The 20,210-nt window shown below is 39.1% G+C and overlaps 1 protein-coding gene across 5 annotated transcripts in view; it reads left to right on the plus strand.

Moving 5' to 3' along the window:
• Positions 1-9,785: 9,785 nt before the first annotated feature.
• The window catches only part of Exoc6b (exocyst complex component 6B), a 569,814-nt gene continuing 559,389 nt past the window's right edge, over positions 9,786-20,210 (plus strand). For 4 of the 5 annotated variants that reach the window (XM_078029030.1, XM_078029033.1, XM_040271223.2 and 1 more), the window contains exon 1: positions 9,786-10,048. In XM_078029030.1, the coding sequence (XP_077885156.1) occupies positions 9,936-10,048 (113 nt within the window). In that variant the 5' untranslated portion in view covers positions 9,786-9,935. The remainder of the gene's footprint in view (positions 10,049-20,210) is intronic. The other variant, XM_005322151.4, reaches the window with a different exon arrangement.

The raw sequence follows: 20,210 nt of genomic DNA on the forward strand, positions 1-20,210 counted from the left end.
GAGACTGAGCTTGCCCTGAGAGGTAAGACACTGCTAAAATCACATGGTAATTCCCGGGACAGAGGTAGTCACAGGAGGCTGAGAGGCCAGAGGGGAGAATGAGCTCATAGAGGGAAGACTCCCCAGAGGAGAGGGTGACTCTGGAGATAAGTCTGAAAGAATGAGTGTGTTGTTCCAGGTGGAATGAACATTAACAAAACAATGCCAAGAATAAGCAGAGAGTAGTCTGGGATTGGGGCTCACAGGTAGAGCACTCGCCTAGCACACATGAGGCACTGGGTTTGATCCTCAGCACCACATAAAAATAAATAAAAGAAAGGTATTGTGTCCATCTCCAACGAAAACTAAAAATAAAAAAGAAAGAAATATGAATTAAAAAGATAGAATAAAGTAGAGAGATTATAATGTATCTGATGTGAGATGTAAGGAACTGAACTAGGTAGGGCATGGAGAGACGAGATAAAGAAGAGTCAACAAGTGAGTAAAATCAACAGGACTTGGCTGACTATTAGGAGGAGAGGAAGGAGGGATCTAGAATAACTCCCATTTCAGATGAGAGCACTGGCGGTCATTAATTAGATGGGTTTGAGAAGTGAGACACCATAAAATCACATCTGAACACATTGAGTTGGAAGCACCTGGGAGCAATTTAAGAGTAGATTTTTGGGGGTTGGGTTGTGGCTCAGCGGTAGAGCACTCAGCTAGCATGTTCGAGGCCCTGGGTTCGACCCTCAGCACCACATAAGAATAAATAAAAAGGTAGATTTTCATTCAAAAAATAATTAGAGACTTCATTACTACACATTTTTTTTTTTTTTAAATGGGGGATAGAACTTAGGGGCTGTCTATCACTGAGTTACATCCTCAGTTTTTTCCACCTTTTTTATTGTGAGACAGGGTCTTGCTAGATTGCCCAGGCTGGTCTTGAACCTGCGATTCTCTTGCTTCAGTCATCTGAGTTGCTGGGATTACAGGTGTACACCACCAACACCTGGCTCCTATCCCCCTTTTAATAATGAGTAAAACAAAGAGGAACACGAGACTAGAAGCTCGATCAACAGCAAAATATACATTCTTTTCGAGGGCACTGGGATAGTCTCTGTGGTAGACCACATGAATAAATTTAAAAGAACTGAAATAATGAAAAGTGTGTAGCCGGGCATGGTGGCGCTCACCTGTGATCCCCCAGTTCGGAAGACTGAGGCAGCAGGCTCACAACTTCAAAGCCAGCCTCAGCAAAAGCGAGGCACTAAGCAACTCAGTGAGAACCTGTCTCTAAATAAAATATAAAATAGGGCTAGGGATGGTGGCTCAGTGGTTAAGTGCCCTGGGTTCAATCCCAGGTACCCCAAAACAAAACAACAACAAAAAAATCTAAGTGTGTTTAAGTTCTGCATCATAATGAAACTAAATTAGAAATCAAAAACAGAAGGAAAATTGGGAGTTCACAAATATGTGGAAATCAAACAACACATTCTTTTTTTTATTTAGTTGTAGATGAACATACAGTATCTTTATTTATTTTTATGTGGCGCTGAGGATCTGAACCCAGTACCTCACACTTTTGAGGCAAGCACTTTACCACTGAGCTACAGCCCCAGCCCCAACACATTCTTAATAACCAGTAAGGGAAATGAGAAAATATTTTGAGATAAATAAGAATGAAAACACAACCTATGAAATATAGCTAAAACAGTACTAAAAGGGAAATTTACTGTTATAAATGCCAGTTTAAAAAAAAAAAAACAAGAGGCAGACGTAGTAGGGTACTTCTATAATCTAGAGATTATAGAAGAGATTTAGGGAGCTGAGGCAAAATGATTGCTCGAGTTTGAGACCAGCTTCAGCAACTTAGTGAGACCCTGTCTGAAAAGAAAAAAAAAAAAAAAGACCTGGGGATGTAGCAATGTGGCTTAATAGTAAAGTGTCCTGGGCTTGCTCCCAAGTACCCCTCCCAAAAAAAGAAGAAAGTTCTCAAGTCAATAACCTAAACTTCTATCTTAAGAATCTAGAAAGATAAGAGTAAATTAAGCCTAAAATAAGCATAAAAGAGGAGATAATAAAGATTTGGGAAGACATAAATGTAAACAAAAATAGGAAAACAATAGAGAAAACTGAACCCAGGGGTGCTTTACCAATGAGCCATAACCCTAGCCCTCTTAAAACATTTTTTTTTTATTTTGAGACAGGGTCTAGCTAAGTTGCTAAAGTCTTGCTATGATGCTGCGGCTGGCCTAGAACTTAGGATTCTCCTGCCTCAGCCTCTTGAGCCACTGAGATTCCAGGAATGTGCATGTAAGTGTATTTCTGACATCTGCTTATCATTTAGGTCTATCCCATTGGCCAAAATAAGTCACATGGCTGAGCCCAAACTCAAGAGTCACAGCAAATTCACATGGAAGAGTGATTAACTCAGAATAATAATGCAATGAACTACATATTTGTCACCAGCAAGGTTTGCACCCTAATGTTTTTCAAAGACTTTAGTTAAGGTTATGAAAGGAAGCCCATTCTCCTCTACCCAGTTTCATTCAGTACCAGGAATTAACAATCAAATAAAGAGTAGGATGAAGGCTGCAAAAATGCCTTCAGATTTGGCACTTAAAAAGTTTAGGATCAGGGCTGTGACTGTAGCTCAGTGGCAGAGCGCTTGCCTTGCATGCATGAGGCACTAGGTTCGATCTTCAGCACCACATAAAAACAAATAAATAAGATAAAGGCATGCTGTCTACTAAAAAATAAAAGTTTAGGATCACCCCTATAAAGCTATTTCCCTGGAGTAGTTCCAGTTAAGACATAAAGAATCAGGTGGGAGGGCTGGGGTTGTAGCTCAGTGGTAGAGTGCTTTCCTAGCATGGGTGAGACCCTGGGTTCAATTCTCAGCACCACATAAAAATAAATAAAAAATAAAGATTAAATTATTTAAACAAAACAAACATGTGGGAGACAAAGAGGAGGTATATAAAATATATTTCCAAGTAATAATTGGAATGGAAAACTGTCATAGCTGATGGAAGCCAGGTAGGAGGAGAACTTTTAGTTAGACTCAGGTATGTATTTATTAGCCAGAGTAAAGCAAAGAGAGGAAGATTGGAGCTATAAGAGGGAAGGCAGGATATGTCATGGAGCCATGGAAAAGCAACTCTTCCCAAAGGTGAGGCTGACTTTGGAGAGTGATTGGAATCCCCATTCCTCTTGACACAGGAGGTGAGAAGCAGTTGGACGAAAAGATGGTAGACAGGGAAGATGAGGATATAATAATGGATGGTGGTCCTATATAAAAGAAGTGGGAAGCAAAGATATCTTCTGAGAAGAATAGGTAGCAGAGCTAGGGCCTTAGGTAGAGAAGAAAGGATTATAAATGGATACTGGGGGTCTGGGGATACAGCTTAGTGGTAGAGCACTTGCTTAGCATGCACAAGGCTGCAGGTCCAATCCCTAGATTCAAAAAAAAAAAAAAAAAGGTGCTGTGAGTAGGAATACAAATCAAAGGATGAGTAAGCTTCCCTGGGGGCCCAATGCTATTGAGCAACACAAACGTGTTATGGCGCTGTCATGGCTACAGTCTTCCCCCACTACCTTAGGAGGAGCAGAGGTTGGAGATGTGGGTATACTGAAGGATCAAGATGTTAAAGGAAGTTAGAGAATTAGAGAATTAAAGGTTTAGTCACATTGGTGGCTTATGGGAATATATGCAGGTAACAGCTAACATTAATTCTTCTAAATCTTCATATAGCCCTATACTTTCTTTCTTTTTTTTTTGTGCTAAGTATTGAACCCAGGACTTTGGCATGCTCAATGTGTGTTCTATCACTGATCTACAACCCCAGCCTATTATTTATATTTATATAAATTATAAATTTATATTTATATAATTTATTTATATTTATAATTCTTACAATAATTTCTAACCCTAACCCCAACCCTAACCCTAACCCTATATAGATTATAAACCCCATTTTAAACACATACAAACTGCGGCTTGAGGAAGCCATGGAACTTACCCAAATTCATCTGCCTGTTAATGGATTAATGTTGATAAGTAGAATCAAATTTGGATCTCTGTATTGGAATGTTGGATAGAATAAGATCCAGGATAAACGTGGAAAAATGCTAACAGATCATATAGAAATCAGGGATGAAGATGGGGATTAAGGGGCAGATCCCATAGAAATTAGAGGAAAAGTCATGGAGATACATGCTTGTAGTTCCAGTTACTTGGGAGTCTGAGGCACGAAGATCACAAGTTTGAGACCAGTCTCAGCAATTTAGTGAGACTCTGTCTCAAAAGAAAAAAAAAAAAAAAAGAAAGAAAGACTAGGGGTGTATCTCAGTAGAGAGCATCCCTTGGGTTCAATTTCCAATATCTGATGGAAAAAAAGAAATTAGAGGAAGAGGTAGATGGGAAAGAGCAGAAGGAGAAATTTCAGTTTTGTAGTTCTGGAGGTGGAACATTTTTTGGTTTAGAGGTGTTCAGGATTGAACCCAGGACATTCTGTCTGTGAGTGAGATTCCCAAGACCTTGTTTTGAGACGGGATCTCATTAATTTGGCCAGACTGACCATGAACTTGGGACCCTTCTGCCTGAGCTTCCCAAGATTATAGATGTGTCCCACCACACCTGGTTTAGAGCAATGTTTATGGAATATACACACACACACACACACATACACACATATGTTTATCCGCATTGCCGAGTGTTTATGGAATATTGAGGTAAAATAAAAGGTGGAGCCATGACTACTTTGCTTATGTGGGATGAAGAGCCTGGCTTGGACAGGAGGGATCCCTGAGGTCATCGACAGATGGATTATTCATGTTGTTGCTGATGTACCTCAGGGTGATGGCAGAGAATGAGATGAGGAGAAAAACTGAGCCAATTGGTAAAACGACTGAGGAATATGGACATTAGTAAATGACCACGTGCACCTGCCCTTCACTTCAAAGGAGAGCCCGGGAATGGGGGTTTTAGACTACAGTCTAGACGTGACAGTGGGGAGCGGTGAGAATGCTGCCTCTGCGAGTCCCCCCGATGTCTGCTGACCCAGGCGAAGCGGTAACTGGTTCATTTAAACCAATAAGTGAAAGGATGTGGTTTTTGTTGTCGTTTGGTTGTTTGTTGGTACTGAGGGTTGAAATCAGGAGTGCTTTACCACTGAGCTACAACCCCAGACCTTTTTATTTTTTATTTTGAGACGAGGGCTGGCTAAATTACAGAGGCTAGCCTCCTATTTTCCAGCCTCCTATTTTCCTCCTCAGCTGGAGCTACAGGCATGTGCCCGCACAGGGAAGGCAATCACCAAGGTGATTCCGAAGGAGGCTGAGAAGTGATACAATCTGTTACATTAGGGTGGAAACAGATTTGGAGGGGCAGAATAATTTGCTGAAGGAATGCTAAACTCCTGGCAGTGGAGAGTGTGGGTGGGGAAGGACAGGCTACTGGCTAGGAAATGGGTCTTTGAATTAGATGGACCTGGTTTGGAGGTCAGCTTCATTGTTTACTGGTGTGAGATGTGGGGTGCTACTTAACATTTCAGCTTTCTTATCTGTGAGGAAGGACACACATTATCTATTACAAAGGAGTACTGTAAAGATCTAATGTGGTTGGTCTGTGTGAAGTGCTTCCTTTATATGTTTTGCTTGGAAAGGTATGTTGGAGAGAAATTGTGAACAACCTTAAAAACAGCAGAGAAATTCATACTTTATTCTAACAGTCCCTCTGCTCTGATTCAACAACCCATTGCATCAAAAGCTTTCTTTCTTTCATTTTTTTTTTAAATTGGTGTTTAAACCAAGGGGCACTTTACCTCTGAGCTACATCCTCAGCCCTTTATATTCTTAATTTAGAGGCAGGTTCTCACAAGTCTAAGTTGCTTAGGGCTTCACTAAATTGCTGAGGCTGGCCCTGAACTTGTGATCCTCCTGCCTCAGCCTCCTGAGCCTCTGGGATTTCAGGCATGCACCCCCTGTGGTTGGCTCACTATGCCCTGTTTCCTGTGCCCAGCTCTTTTTTGTTTATTGAGAAGGGTCTTGCTAAGTTGCTGAGGCTGAGCTCAAACTTGTGATTGATTCTCCTGCCTCAATCCCCCAGGTCGCTGGGATTACAGGTGTGGTCCACTGCTCTCTGCTTTTTAATATTTCCAAATGCAGAGGAAATGTCCTACCTATGGAGATTTTGATACAGGCAGCTGCTAACTACTAATGCTGGAATTGAATTAAAGGGATTCTGACTTTTAGTCCAGTATTTTTCTGATCATTCTGTACTTCTCCTACATTCTCTCTATTTGGAGGGCATTAACATTAGGCAGTCCATCTTTATTGACTGGATCTTTCCTATACCAATTCCTCTGGACCCATCTACCCTTGTTGGTAAAATGTTGGGCCTCTGGCTTCTGTGGCAGCTCTAAAACAACCAACCAAACAGAACTGCTGACAGTAGCTGAAGTGAGTTAAACCACTACCATACACATTTGGTCTATATACCGGCTGGCTTTCTGTGACAGATGAAAAACTTTTTGTTCAATGAAATGATTTTAAGATGAGGCCCTAAAGGAGCCCTCTGTCTTATATTTCAAGAGATATTTAGAAATATGAAAGGCTTCATATTATTCCTACCCCTCCTACATCTGTGTGAAATTGTTTAAGCATGAGTAATGAGCTAAAATGAGGACAGCCAGGGATTACCTAGAAACAGACAGGTTTAGCAACTTGCTGTATTTCTACAAACCAGGACTTGTAACCCATTCTCCTCACTACTGGTTTATTTATTTTTATTTTTTATTTTTGTGGTGCTGGGGATTGAACCCAGGGTCTTGTGCATGTGAGGCAAGCACTCTACCAACTGAGCTATATCCCCAGCCCAACTATTGGTTTGTTTTAAAAATGTATTTTTAGTTAATAGCTACCATTTTAATAAAAAGATACATGTGCAAGGAAATCATTCCCAAAGTGCAAGTGATACATAATTAAGAATTATCTTCCTCCTATTCCAGGCCCTTTCCTTCCAATTCTTCTCCTAGCTGTGACCACTGTTAACAGGTTTTTGGGTATCTCTCAGAAATATTCTATCCATGTAATATCTTACATATATGTAAGCATATGTGTGAATATTAATTAAAAAACAAATGAGAATTTAGTTTGTATATTATTTGATGCTTTGCTTTTTTTTCACTCAATATTACAACATGGGAGCAATTTTATATTTGAATATAGAATCTTGTCTTTCTTTTTAATAATTGCATAATAATCCATGGCATGGTTGTAGCACAAATTATTTAGTCTTAACTTCCAGTTTATTTTCCTGATGTACCTTTTTTATTGTGGTTGAAGGCAATACTATGCTCCCAATCATTCTGGCTCTAAACCTTGAAGTAATACCCAACTTCCTCCTTCCTGGTATCCAGTAAATCCTGCCAATTCCTTCTTTACAATTTTCTCTAGCCGGGCATGGTGGCACACCCTGTCATCCAGGCAACTTGGGAAGCTGAGGCTGGAGGACTGCAAGTTTGAGGCCAAACTGGGCAATTTTTGAGACATTGTCTGAAAAATAAAACAAAAAGGGCTCGAATGTAGCTCAGTGGTACAGTGCTCCTGGGCTCAATATCCAGTACCAGAAACAACAACAACAACAACAAAAACAAAACACCCAAACAAACCCCTAAACAACAACAAAAACTCAAAAACCAATGTTTTCCCTATTGCATTCTTTATTCTCATTGCTAATTCTCTGGATTAGGCGTTAACATTTCTTACAGTGTCTATCTTCAAATTCTCCAGGTGTTTCTGATGCAATTGTTGTGGATCAATGGAACCATTAAAATAAAGTAAAAATCTCTCTGTTCAGTAGTTAAGGCTCTTTACAATTTCAACCTTCCCCGCCTCATTTCTTTTTTCTTTTTTTCTGCAGTACCTGGTATTGAACTCAGGACCTCCAACATACTACGCAAGTGCTCTATCATTAAGCTACATCTCTAGCCCTATTTTGTGATAGGGTCTCTCTAAGTTGTATAGGCTGGCCTTGAACTTGCAATTCTCCTGTCTCAGCTTCCCAAATTGCTGGGATTGCAACAAGTCATTGTACCTGGGCAACTAATACTTTCTTTCTTTTTTTTTAAACTTATTTTTTAGTTGTAGTTGGACACAATACCTTTATATTTATTTATATGTGGTGCTGAGGATCAAACCCAGGGCCTCGAATGTGGTAGGCGAACACTCTGTCGCTGAGCCACAACCCCAGCCTGGCAACTAATACTTTCTTTTAAAATTCTTTTTAGTTATATATAACATTAGGATACATTTTGACAAAATCACAAAAGCATGAAATATAATTTTCTCTAATTCAGTCCTTAGCATTTCCCCCTTCCCTTTCCTCTCTCTTACTGATCCCCTCCCTCTACTCTACTGATCTTATTTAAAGCTTTTTTCCTATAACTTGATGTTGAGATTCACGGTGGTCTATTCATGCATGTACATTTGGAAGTTCAATCAGATTCATTCCACTATTCTTCCCTTATCAGGTCCTCCCTTTCTCCCCCTCAAACTCTTGATCTATTCTATTGATCTTTCCTCTATTTTGATGGAGTTTCCTCTCCCTCTTTTTCCCCCTTTCTCTCCCATTTTCTTTCTTCCCCTTTATTTTGGATTAGCTTTCACATATCAGAGAAAACATTTCTCCTTTGACTTTTGGGAATGGCTTATTTCACTTAGCATGATTGTCTCCAGTTCCATCCATTTACTGGCAAAAGCCATAATTTCATTCTTCTTTAGGCTGAGTAATATTCTAATGTGTACATATACCACATTTTCTTTATCCATCTGTTGAAGGACATTTAGGTTGGCTCCATAGCTTGGCTATTGTAACATGTGCTGCTATAAAAGTGATGTGGCTGCATTCCTGTAGTATGTTGATTTTAAGTCTTGGATATGTAACAAGGAGTGGAATAGCTGGCTCATATGGTAGGTTTTTTTTTTTTTTTTTTTTTTTTTTAAGGAATCTACATACTGCTTTCCAGAACGGTCGCACTAATTTGCAGTCCTGCCAACGATATGAGTGTACCTTTCCCCCCACATCTTCACCAACATTTATTATTACTTGTATTGATAATTACCATTCTGACTAGAACAAAATGAAATCTCAATGTAGTTTTGATTTTCATTTCCCCAATTGCTTGAGAGATTGAACGTTTTTTCACATACTTTTTAGCCATTCATCTTACTTCTTTTGAGAAGTGTCTGTTTAATTCTTTTTTACTTTTTGTTTTTTAAATAGTTCCGGGCAACTACTACTTCTTTACACCTTATTCCGAATTAAATTCCACCTGGTTGGCTGGGTGCTCCTCACACCTTCCAGTCACACCTTTTTAGCCACATAAATCCTGTTTCTATGAAGCCTTCAGGTCAGAATTGATTGCTGAACTCGATTCTCTGAACCGGCTTTCAGTCACATTCTGCCCAGGATCATAGTTTTGGATTCTCCAGCTCGCCCCACTTCCCCGTTCCCTTCTAAGATCGCTGTCAGTAGACAATTAGTTAGATCTTTCTTCCTATGCGTGCTATCGGACCTTTTGCACTTCGTGGCAAAAGTGTTAAGAATTTCTAGGGTAATGCCATTGCTTGACTTGGTCATCACTGCATACACAGTGTGGCTAATTTTTCCTGGCTTACAGTGGACTTTCAACACGTATTTGTGGATTCAATGAATAAATGAACAGAACACCCTCCAGCCTTGCCCAGAAAACTACAAATCCCCGCGGACACTGCGCGGACGCCGTCGGACGTAATGACGCAAGGGGGCGTGCCGAGCCCGAGGGAGGGGTCGTTCTGTGGGTTGCCGGAGGCTGGGGCTGCTGTGGAGACTGGGGTGTGAGAGCTAGTGCGAGGGAGCGAAAGGTGACCCGTGCTGAAGGAGGGGACGCACTGCCGGGCGCCCCCAGTCTATGGAGCGGAGTAAGATGGCGGAGGCGGAGAGCCTGGAGACCGCGGCCGAACACGAGCGGATCTTGCGAGAGATCGAGAGCACCGACACGGCCTGCATCGGGCCCACGCTCAGGTACCCCGGGTACCGGGACCATCGACGGGCGGGCACGGGCAGGACAGGGACAGGGTCCTTTGGATTTGTGTGTGGTTCGGCTGCCGGTAGGGCCGATGCCAGCCCCTCCCTTTGGAGAGACCCGCTAGCGACCTGCATCCTGCGCGAGGTGGGTCTCCCTGCGCAGCCCCGACGTGGGGTCCCTCCCCGGTCGCCAGCGCCTCTCGACCAGTTACTTTGTAGGCTGTGTGTGCCTCCTTCGGGCGGGGACAGCCTTCGTACTCCCTCAGAGGCTAAGCCCAGCGCCGGGGAACGAGAGATCTCCCGACAGATGGTGGCAGGTCTTCTCCCTGGGGACATCATCCTTCTCCCTCAGACTCAAACCCTGTCCAGTCCTAGCCCTAAGTCCTGCTGTTCAGACAAAACAACATTTCACTCCACTCTCTCTTGCTTGAAATTAAACTCTTGCCTCAGAATCACAACCACTTCTCAAAAAATGAGTCACTGAAATTCCTAGGCCCTGGAAGGAAGGAAGGAAGTTTCTTTCAACCCGTGCTCCTCTCCTGAAGAGCCAGTGCTCCTTGAACCCTTGTTAGGAGGTTGAGATCTTCCCAAGGTGCAGCCTCATGGTGTTTTTATCGATGAGGAAAATTTATCCGGCACCCGCACCCAGGTACCATTACTTTGCACGTATACCCCATTTTTATTTTTATTTTTTGGAGATGTCAAAGCAAACTCAGACCTTCCTCAACTTATTTAAATACACACACGCGCCCGCACACACACGATTTATTTAAACCACAAAAACAATCCTAGTAGGTAGGTGCTATTCTTACTCTCATTTTTAAGACATTGTGCTTAAGTGACTTGGCCAAGGTCACAGAGAAAGTAAAGTGGGTGGGTCTGGAGATTCCTACTCAGTCTGGATCCAGACTCCTTCTCTCTCTCTCTCTCTCTCTCTCTCTCTCTCTCTCTCTCTCTCTCTCTCTCCCCCCCCCTTTCTTTTGCAGTGCTGGAGATTAAACCCAGTCAGTGCCTTGCAGCGCAGTAGGCTAGTGCTCTACCACTGAGCTGTATCTTTAGCCTACAGACTCTTTGCTGTTGTTCTACCTCACTTGGGGATTACCATCTACCATACTTCCTGTTGAAAATTACTCACTAAGCCTAATTTTGAACTTTTCCCTTTCCCCTCAGTTTACTGGTGCGGTGGAACTAATTCATCCTGGTATTTTCAGGTGATGCATTTTGATTTCCTTGCATCCAGTATGTAGATAGTTAGCTTATCCTCCTTGTCCAGTTTTGGGTCACTGCTCCTCCTGTCGATAAAGGGTTACTACTCTCCATCTGCTTTTTCATGGGGAAAGTTGCTTTTTGAAACAGTGCTTTAAGGAAGATCAGCACAGCTTCCTTCTGTGGGGTGGGGGCCCGCGGGCAAATCTTAGCCTAGTTCTCTCAGTGCCATCTCTGGAAATAACCGTCCTTAGTAGTTTGCCTTTGCCCCTTTAAAGCGATTTTTGGGGCCCAATTCTACCATATAATTGTCTACTTTGCATTGCATTATGATCATAACCAAGCTGTGATCTTATTTCCTCCTCCTCCTCCTCCTCCTCCTCCTCCTTCTTCTTCTTCTTCTTTTCTTCTTCTTCTTCTTTTTTTTTTTTTTTTTTTTTTTGGTACAGGGGATTGAATCCAGAGGTTCTTAACCTCTGAGCCACATCCCCAGCCCTTTTTATCTTTTGTGACAAGTTCTTGCTAAGTTGCTTAGGGCCTCACTAAGTTGCTGAGGTCGACTTTGAAATTGTGATCTCCCTGTCTCAGCTTCCCTAGCCGCTGGGATTCCAGGTGTACACCATTGCATTCAGCTCATTTCTCAATTTCTTAAGCTCTTAAGGGTCAATGATTCTCTGTTCATAGTCTTTATTTTTCGGAAAATAAGAGGTTATTTACTAATAGTTCCCTAAGTGCATCATTAATGGTTATTATTATTTGGTTTTCACAAAATAAAATATTGCTAGAATTACTGAGGATGCTGTTTCAATGTTCTGTAAAGAAATTTGGTTGCTGAGCTGCAGTTGGCAGCTTGGCACAACTCCCACTGGAGCAATTGGGATTACCATGTTTTTAGGGAGGATTCCTTATTATCTTGAGTTGTTGCCTGTGGTTTCCAGTTGCTGTTGTTCTTGTTATATGTGATAAAAACTTTGTTATCAGTCTTATTAATTTGTCATGATTTTTATGTTAACCCTCAACCAAATGATAATACATGTTTGTGTCCATTGAAGTTTTGTCTGTGATTTTCTAGCATCATATTGACTTTAAGAATTTATTGAATTATGGTTCAAATTATTGAAATATAATTCAAATGTCATTCATTAGGGAGAATGAATGACATTAGGAAGAATGTCATTCTGTTTACTGTTATCACTGAGTTATTTTTCCACTGTAAATGGGATTTTGTGGAGGTATATGAATGAAAGGATCTTTTGCCTTAAGGAGACACTGGCAAAAACAAAACAAAAACAAACAAACAAACACAAAACTTGAGAGTGTTCCACAGTGTTCAAAAATCATGGCATTATCCTACCAGTTTTAGTTGCTTTTTCTGACACTGCATATCATTATTAGAAGATTTTCATTTATGCTTTCATCTTCCTTGTGAGATATAACCCTAAATCTTACTATCAATTACTTGAATCCTATAAGTAGTACCCCCTGTCTTTTTAGCTCCTATAAGTAGTACCCACTATCTTTTTAGCTTAGCTTGTCTCTGCCCATATTCACAGAGCATGATCTCACCCTTTTTTTCCCCTTATCCCATTCAGAGGCAGCAGCATGCACAGACTTGATATTTCAGATTTCTAGCCTTCCCTGCATGCACCTCCATTGTCATTATCTCTCCATCATAATCATTAAGCAGGTTTGATTAAGTCAGGCAGTAGACTTTCTTCCTTAATTACACCTCAGCTGTAAATGTCAAACTCCTCTATCTCTCTTCAAAAGTCTTACTTTTTCTGTCTTAGAGGCAGTATTTTTATTTCATTTTTTGGCGGTACTGATGATTGAACACAGCTCTTTTTAATTTACTTTGAAACAGGTTTTGCTTTGTTGCCTAGGCAGGCCTCAAACTTGTAATCTTCCTGCCTCAGCCTCCTGAGTATCTGGAATTATAAGCATGCACCGCTGGGCCCCACTTGAGATAGTATTTTTAAGACACCAGATTTTTAGCTGCTCCTAAGATAGGTTTTTCTAATAGAAGAGGAACTGAAGAACAGAGGATAACAGAAAATTGATAGAAAATTTAATTAGTATATTCATCCCTAAAATTGCAGTTTCACAGTCTAATTGCATTTTAAGATTTGCTTTCCAGCTCTAAAGTAAACAGCGAAATACATTGCCATTTAAAAAATAGCTTTGAGATTAAATTCATATATCATCCACCTATCCATTTATCATTATCATTATTATTATTTTTTGGTAGCAGGAATTGAATCCAGGGACATTTAAGCCACACCCCCAGCCCTTTTTATAATTTTGAGACAGGGTCTCACTAAATTGCTAAAGCTGGTTTTGAACTTGCCATCTTCCTGCCTCAGTCTCCCTACCTTCTGAGATTATAGGTATGTGCCACCATACCCAGCTGAAGTATCATTTAAAACATATAGTAAGCTAGGTGCACATCTGGCATCCTAGCTACTATTATAGGCCACTGGGGAGGCTGAGACAGGAGGATCACAAATTTGAGGCTAACCTCATAAAGTTAGAGAGACTCTGTCTTAAAAACAAAAACAAAAACAAAAACAAAACCCCAAACAAAAACATAATTAAATGACTTTTAGTGTCTTCAGGGAGTTGTGCAACAATTACCACAATTTAATTTTAGAACACTTTCATCATTCCAAAAAGAAATCTACACCTTTAATAGTTACTCTTCATTTTGTTTCCACTCTCCCTCCCTGTTCTTACTTTCTTTCTCTATGTGTTTGTCTATTGTAGACATCTCGACATTTTGTATTAATGAAATCATATGCTTTTTAAGTAATTCATCATGTTTTTAAGGTTCACACATATGGTAGCATGTATCAGTGCTTCATTTCCTTTTATTGCTGAATAATATTCCATTGTATGGCTATGCATCTATCATTTTATTTGTTCATCAGTTGGTGGAAATTCAGCTTTTTTTCTTTTTTTTGTATTGGGGATTGAATCCGAAGCATTTTACCACTGAGCCACATTTCCAGACCTTTTAATTTTTTATTTTGAAACAGGGTCTCACTAAATTGCTGAGGGCCTCACTAAGTTGCTGAGGCTGGCCTAGAACTTGTTGTCCTCCTGCCTCAGCCTTCAGAGTCACTGGGATTATAGGTGTGCATCACCATGCCTAGCACTTATTTAAATTTTTTTTATATAGTTTTTGGTTGTAGAAGGACAAACACCTTATTTTGTTTATTTACTTTTATGTGGTGCTGAGGATCAAACCCAGTGTGTTACATGTGCTAGGCAAGCGCTCTACTGCTGAGCTACAACCCCAGCCCCGGATTTAACTTTTGATGCACAAGTTTTTAATTATTTTCTTTGGGGGAGGGTACTGGGGTCTGAATCCAGGGACACTTTACTATTGAGTTACATCCTCAGACCTTTACATTTTTTGAGACTGGGTCTTACTGAGTTGCTTAGGGCCTCACCAAATTTCTGAGGTTGTCATTGAACTTGACGATCCTCCTGCTCAGCCTCCTGAGTCTCTGAAATTATAGGCATGAGTCATTGCTGGGTTATTTTTATTTTATTTACTTTTTGTGTATGCTTTTGGTGTCATATGTAGGAAGCTTTTGCTCAACCAAAGATCATGAAGAGTTTGCTCTTACATCTTATTATTTTTGTCTGTTACATTTAGGTTTGTGATCTATTTCAAGTTTTCATGTATGATGTAAGGAAGGGTTTCTAGTTTAGGTCTTTGACATGGGATGTCCTGTTGTTCCAACATGATTTGCTGAGTTCTATCATTTTTTTTTTTCTCATACTAGGGATTTAACCCAGGGACACTTTATCACTGAGCTATATCCCCAGACCTTTTTATGTTTTATTTTGAAACAGGGTCTTGCTAAATTGCTGAGGGTCTGCCAAAATTGCTGAGGCTGGTTTTGAACTTGGATCGTCCTGCCTCAGATTCCTGAGTTGCTGGTACTACAGGCATGCTATAACATCCTGTTTTTCTAGTACTGGGAATTGTATCAAGGGCTTGTGCAAGGGGACAGGTGCTGGGCCACTCAGCTACATCTTCAGATCTTTAGCCATTTTTATTTTGAAACACAGTACACAGTTTCTTTGCATTGCTCAGGCTGGCCTCAAACTTTTTTTTTTTTTTTTTTTTTCCAGTGGCTCTGAACTTGTGATTCTTCTGCCTTTGTTTCCCTAGTAGCTGGGCATGCTCCCCCATGCCAGGCTCACAAATCTTTTTTTCACTGTGCAATTTTATGTATTCACTTATATTTTTACTTTTAGGTGATACATAGTAACTGTACACATTTATGGGGGACAGTGACATTCAATATATTTACCATGTATTAATTACATTGCTTAATGATCAGATCAGGGAAGTTGGCATATGACAGTTCTTATATTTGTTAATTTGCTTTTAACTTTTTTCATATGCATTTTATTGCATTTCTTAATTTCTTTATTGCATGTGTACCTTGCCTTTTCAGTTAATGTGTTATATACAGTTTCATATATTGTTATATATTATATACTTATATCATTTTTTTTGGTGGTACTAATGATTGAACCCAGCTCTTTTTATTTTACTTTATATTTATGTTTATATATTTGTATTTTTATATTTATAATATCGGTACACTATTTTTATTTTTATTATTCATGAACTAATTTATTCATTGATTTATTCATTTATTGAATAAAAATAAATGTATACTCCAGGCTCTGGAGTATAGCAGGGAACAAAATAGACAAGTCCTTGTCTTTCTGGAGTTTACTTTCTACTGGGACACACACAGAATAAACAAATGAATAGATACCTAATATAATGTTTAGTGATTAGTGTTACATAATGACAGGTAAGGTCTAGTTTAGGTCTTTGACATGGGATGTCCTATTGTTCCAACCTGTTGGTTAAGGTCTGGATAGAGTGAAGTGCAAGCTTTATGACTTCTTGGGGAAGTACCTTCCATACAAAGAGCATAGTAAGTGCCAAGGTCCTCAGGAGGAGAATAGTGTTAGGAGGTGATAACTAGAGAGTAGTTAGGTTCAGATCATATGGGCTAAGGAAGAGACTTTGATTTTAATCTGAGTGGTCTGGGAAAGTATGGGAGAGTTTTGAGCAGGAAAGTGACATGCTGTCACTTCAGTTAAACAATGGACATTCTGGCTGCTCTGTGGAGAACCAAGTAAGGGAGGAAGCAGGGTAGCCTGGGTAGGGATATTTACTCTAATAAGAGGTGATGGTTGCAGTATGTAACAAGGCATTAAGGGGAAGGAGATAATGAGAAGTAGCTGAATTTAAAATGTTTTGAAGTACAGTCAAAAATGATAGATTAAACTTGAGGGTTCAAGAAATGTGAGAGTCCAGAAAGAATCCAAGGCTCTTGGCCTAAGAAACCAGATGAATGATGGTGCCATTTAATGATGGTGGGACAGAGGACAAGTGGGCAGGATTTTTTTTTTTCTTCATAGCACTTACTACTGGCTGATACACCTAGTTTTTAATATCTTCCCATCTAGACTCTGAATGGGTTTTGTTTCTTTTGTTTGCTGCTATATCCTAGGAACCTTAAGAGTGCCTGGCTTGTAGTTGTTGCTCAGTAATATTTGTTAAATGGGATAGAAGAATAAAAATATTGTTCCATCAACTATTAATTATATGGGAGATAACATTTGCAGATTAACTTTTCAAAAATATGACCAGCTTTTGAGGAAAAAAAACTTCTAAAAATTATCCAGGCATGGTGGTGCACATCTGTAGTTTCAGCTACTTGGAGATTGAGGCAGGAGAATCCAGGGTTCAAGGCTAACTTATCAAGACCCTGTCTCAAAATTAAAAAAAAAAACCAACATGGGCGGGAATGTAGCTCAGTGGTAGAGATCTTGCCTAGCACGGCTGGGGTTCATTCCCTAGCAGTGCAAACAAAACAAAACAAATCACTTCTGAAAAATATTATTATAAGATAAATATATCAGAAACTTTTATTTTTTGGAATTACATATAATTGTATAGTTCCTCTTTCTCTTTATCAGTCAAAATGTAATATAGCGAAGCCCTAAACAACTTAGCAAGATGCTGTCTCTAGATAAAAATATAAAAAAGGAATGGGGATGTAGCTCAGTTGTAAAGTGCCCCTGGGTTCAATTCCTGGTATCCCCCCCCCCAAAAAAAAAGTAGGGGAGAGAAAATAATTAGTCCCATTTCTTCTATTTTTTTTTTATTAATTTGTTGTTTATTCTTCCATTGAATTTTATATGCAAACAGATGCTATATGATCTTAGTTTCTCTTTTTTTGTTTTTTATTTTTATTTGTTACAAAGTAAGTAGTATACTGCATACAGAGCTCTGCAGTTTAAATCTCAGTATATTTTAGAGATTTGTCCATATTGATATGGAGATTTTCCTTATTTATTTATTATATAGCTACATAGTAATGTGTAAATATACCATGGTTTATTCAATTAGTTCCTTATTTATGGATCCTTGGGTTATTTCATCTTTTACTGGGTGAGATAATGCAGCAATGCCTTGAATATTTATCATTAAATTTATACTGTATCTATAGGAGAGGTTCCTCAAGTGAGAATCTAGGAATCACTGCTATGTACAATGATGGAATATGTCTGTAATTTGGTAGATGTTACTTTCTATAGAGGTTGTACCATTTTATTCCTTCTTTAGCAGTCTGTGAGATAGCACATCTCTTCATGGCTTTTTTTTTCAACAAAGTTCTCTCAAAGCTTCTTCAGTGATGCAAAGATGTTTGGATTTTTGCCTGTATGGTAACAACATTTTTTTTTCCTTTTTTGCACTGGGGATTGAACCCTGGGGTGCTTTACCATCAGCTACATTCCCCCAGCTCTTTTTAATTTTTTATTTTGAGACAGGGTCTCAAGTTGCTGAGGTCCTTGCTAAATTGCTGAGGCTGGCCTCAAATTTACTATCCTTCTGTCTCAGCCTCCCGAGCTGCTGGGATTGTAGACATACACCACCATGCCCGGCCTCCAGCCCTTTTTTAATGTTTTATTTTGAGACAGGGCCTAAGTCCTTAGCATTTTGCTAAATTGCTGAGGCTGTCCTTGAAGTTGGAATCCTCTTACTTCAACCTCCCAAGCTGCTGGATTAGAGGCCTGTGCTACCATGCTTAACTCAATGTAGTTTTTAATGTGGACTTTTCTTATTATGTGTGAAGCTGAACATCTCTTCATATGTTTAAGTCCTTTTGTATATCTGTGTGTGTGTGTGTGTGTGTGTGTGTGTGAGTGTGTGTGTGTGTACTGTCATTTCATGTTCTTTGCTTATTTTTCTATAAGGTTAGATTTTTTTTTTTTTGCAGCACTCCTAAAGGACCTTTGATGGTTATGCTTTGCCCAAGCGCATTGTTAGTACACAAACTGAAATGAGTTGTGATTGCTAGAAAAAACAAGCCATTGTATTTTAAGGAATGAAAGCTTCAAACCTGTTTCTTTATTATTTTAATCATAAAAGGGCATTCATAAACAGAGGCATTTAGACACAATTAATAAAAATATTATCAGTATTCGTGATAATTTGGTATCAGGAGATTTTATTGGTGAATACAGTTATGTCATTAGATAATGTCCTTTTTACACAAAACTCTTAGGCAGTCAGGGGATAGCAACATTTGAATAAAGTCTTTAAAATGTTATGGCATGTATCTATATGTTTATATCATTTCTAGAATCAACACAATTAGTATATGACTTACTTATAAAAATTATTGGAAAGGATTATTATTTAAATGGCTTTAGAAGCATTATAGAGTTTTAGATGGCATGTATCATAGAACTTTAGTTTATACGATATGTGTGAATATTGATTAAGTCATTAGGGAAAATAATATTTTGAGTGTTTACATGTGTGCAGTTCTTAGTATTTGCTAGTGATGTAATAATTTATTTACTCATATCAGAATTAAGCTTCTCTATATAAGCAACTTGATGTAATAAAATTAGTGAGTCATTTGTCAGTGAAATCTGTTGGACTTGAGATGCTGAGCAATGATGACATTTGAAGTTTGCTTGAGGGACATAGCAAAAATAATGGGTGGCAGGGGGAGTAGTAGAAACAGTGTTACACACATAGCTGAACTTAAACTTGAGACCCGAGGTAACTAATAGGTTATTTCTTAGAGATGTCTACCATAACTGTTGGAAAGAAAAGTAAAACCGTTATGATACAGTAGTATCTGCTAGGGTTGTCAGGAAATAAGAAAGTTAGCTTGCTCATAGGTAAACCAGTGTTGCAAGGATTTTGTTCCAACATTTAAATTAAATTAATTCAGCTAAAAAATAGACAATAATATTGAAGTATTTTAATGTTGTGGCTATTATACACACACACACACACACACACACACACACACACACACATATATATTTTTTTTAGTTGTTGATAGACCTTTATTTTATTTATTTATTTGCAGTGCTGAGACCTGAACCCAGTGCCTCACACATGCCAGGCAAGTGCGCTACCGCTGAGCCACAGCCACAGCCCCATGTTTTGGCTATTTTAAAAATGAAATTTTTGATGTTGTATATTATTGACTATGTTTTACATTTCTTGATCTTTGCAGACTGTTGAACATTTTCCTTTAAATTGCATGGAATTTCATGTTGACATTTTATACCACATTTTGGCTACTTTTTTTTGTTGGGGGATTAATTTCGTTCTAACTTTGCCTTTGAGTTATTCTCAGTCTCTTTTCTCTGGTTAGAAAAATGATGGTTCTTTTTCTTTGTGTCTGTTTTTTCCCTGCCTTGTTCTAGAAAGTAATTAGGTGGTTTTTAGAAATCTAAATGATTAAAGACATGCACATAATAGATACATTAAAGGTAGTGAGGAAATGGGTCAAAGGGGAAATAAGGATAGGGAGAAAAATATGATGTCCAGTGAGAGCAGTCAGGGTCTTCCTATCTGAGTGTCTGTACAGTTGTCTTGAGGATT

This window comes from Ictidomys tridecemlineatus, chromosome 12 (assembly GCF_052094955.1).
Source record: "Ictidomys tridecemlineatus isolate mIctTri1 chromosome 12, mIctTri1.hap1, whole genome shotgun sequence".
In the NCBI taxonomy this organism is placed as follows: Eukaryota; Metazoa; Chordata; class Mammalia; order Rodentia; family Sciuridae; genus Ictidomys; species Ictidomys tridecemlineatus.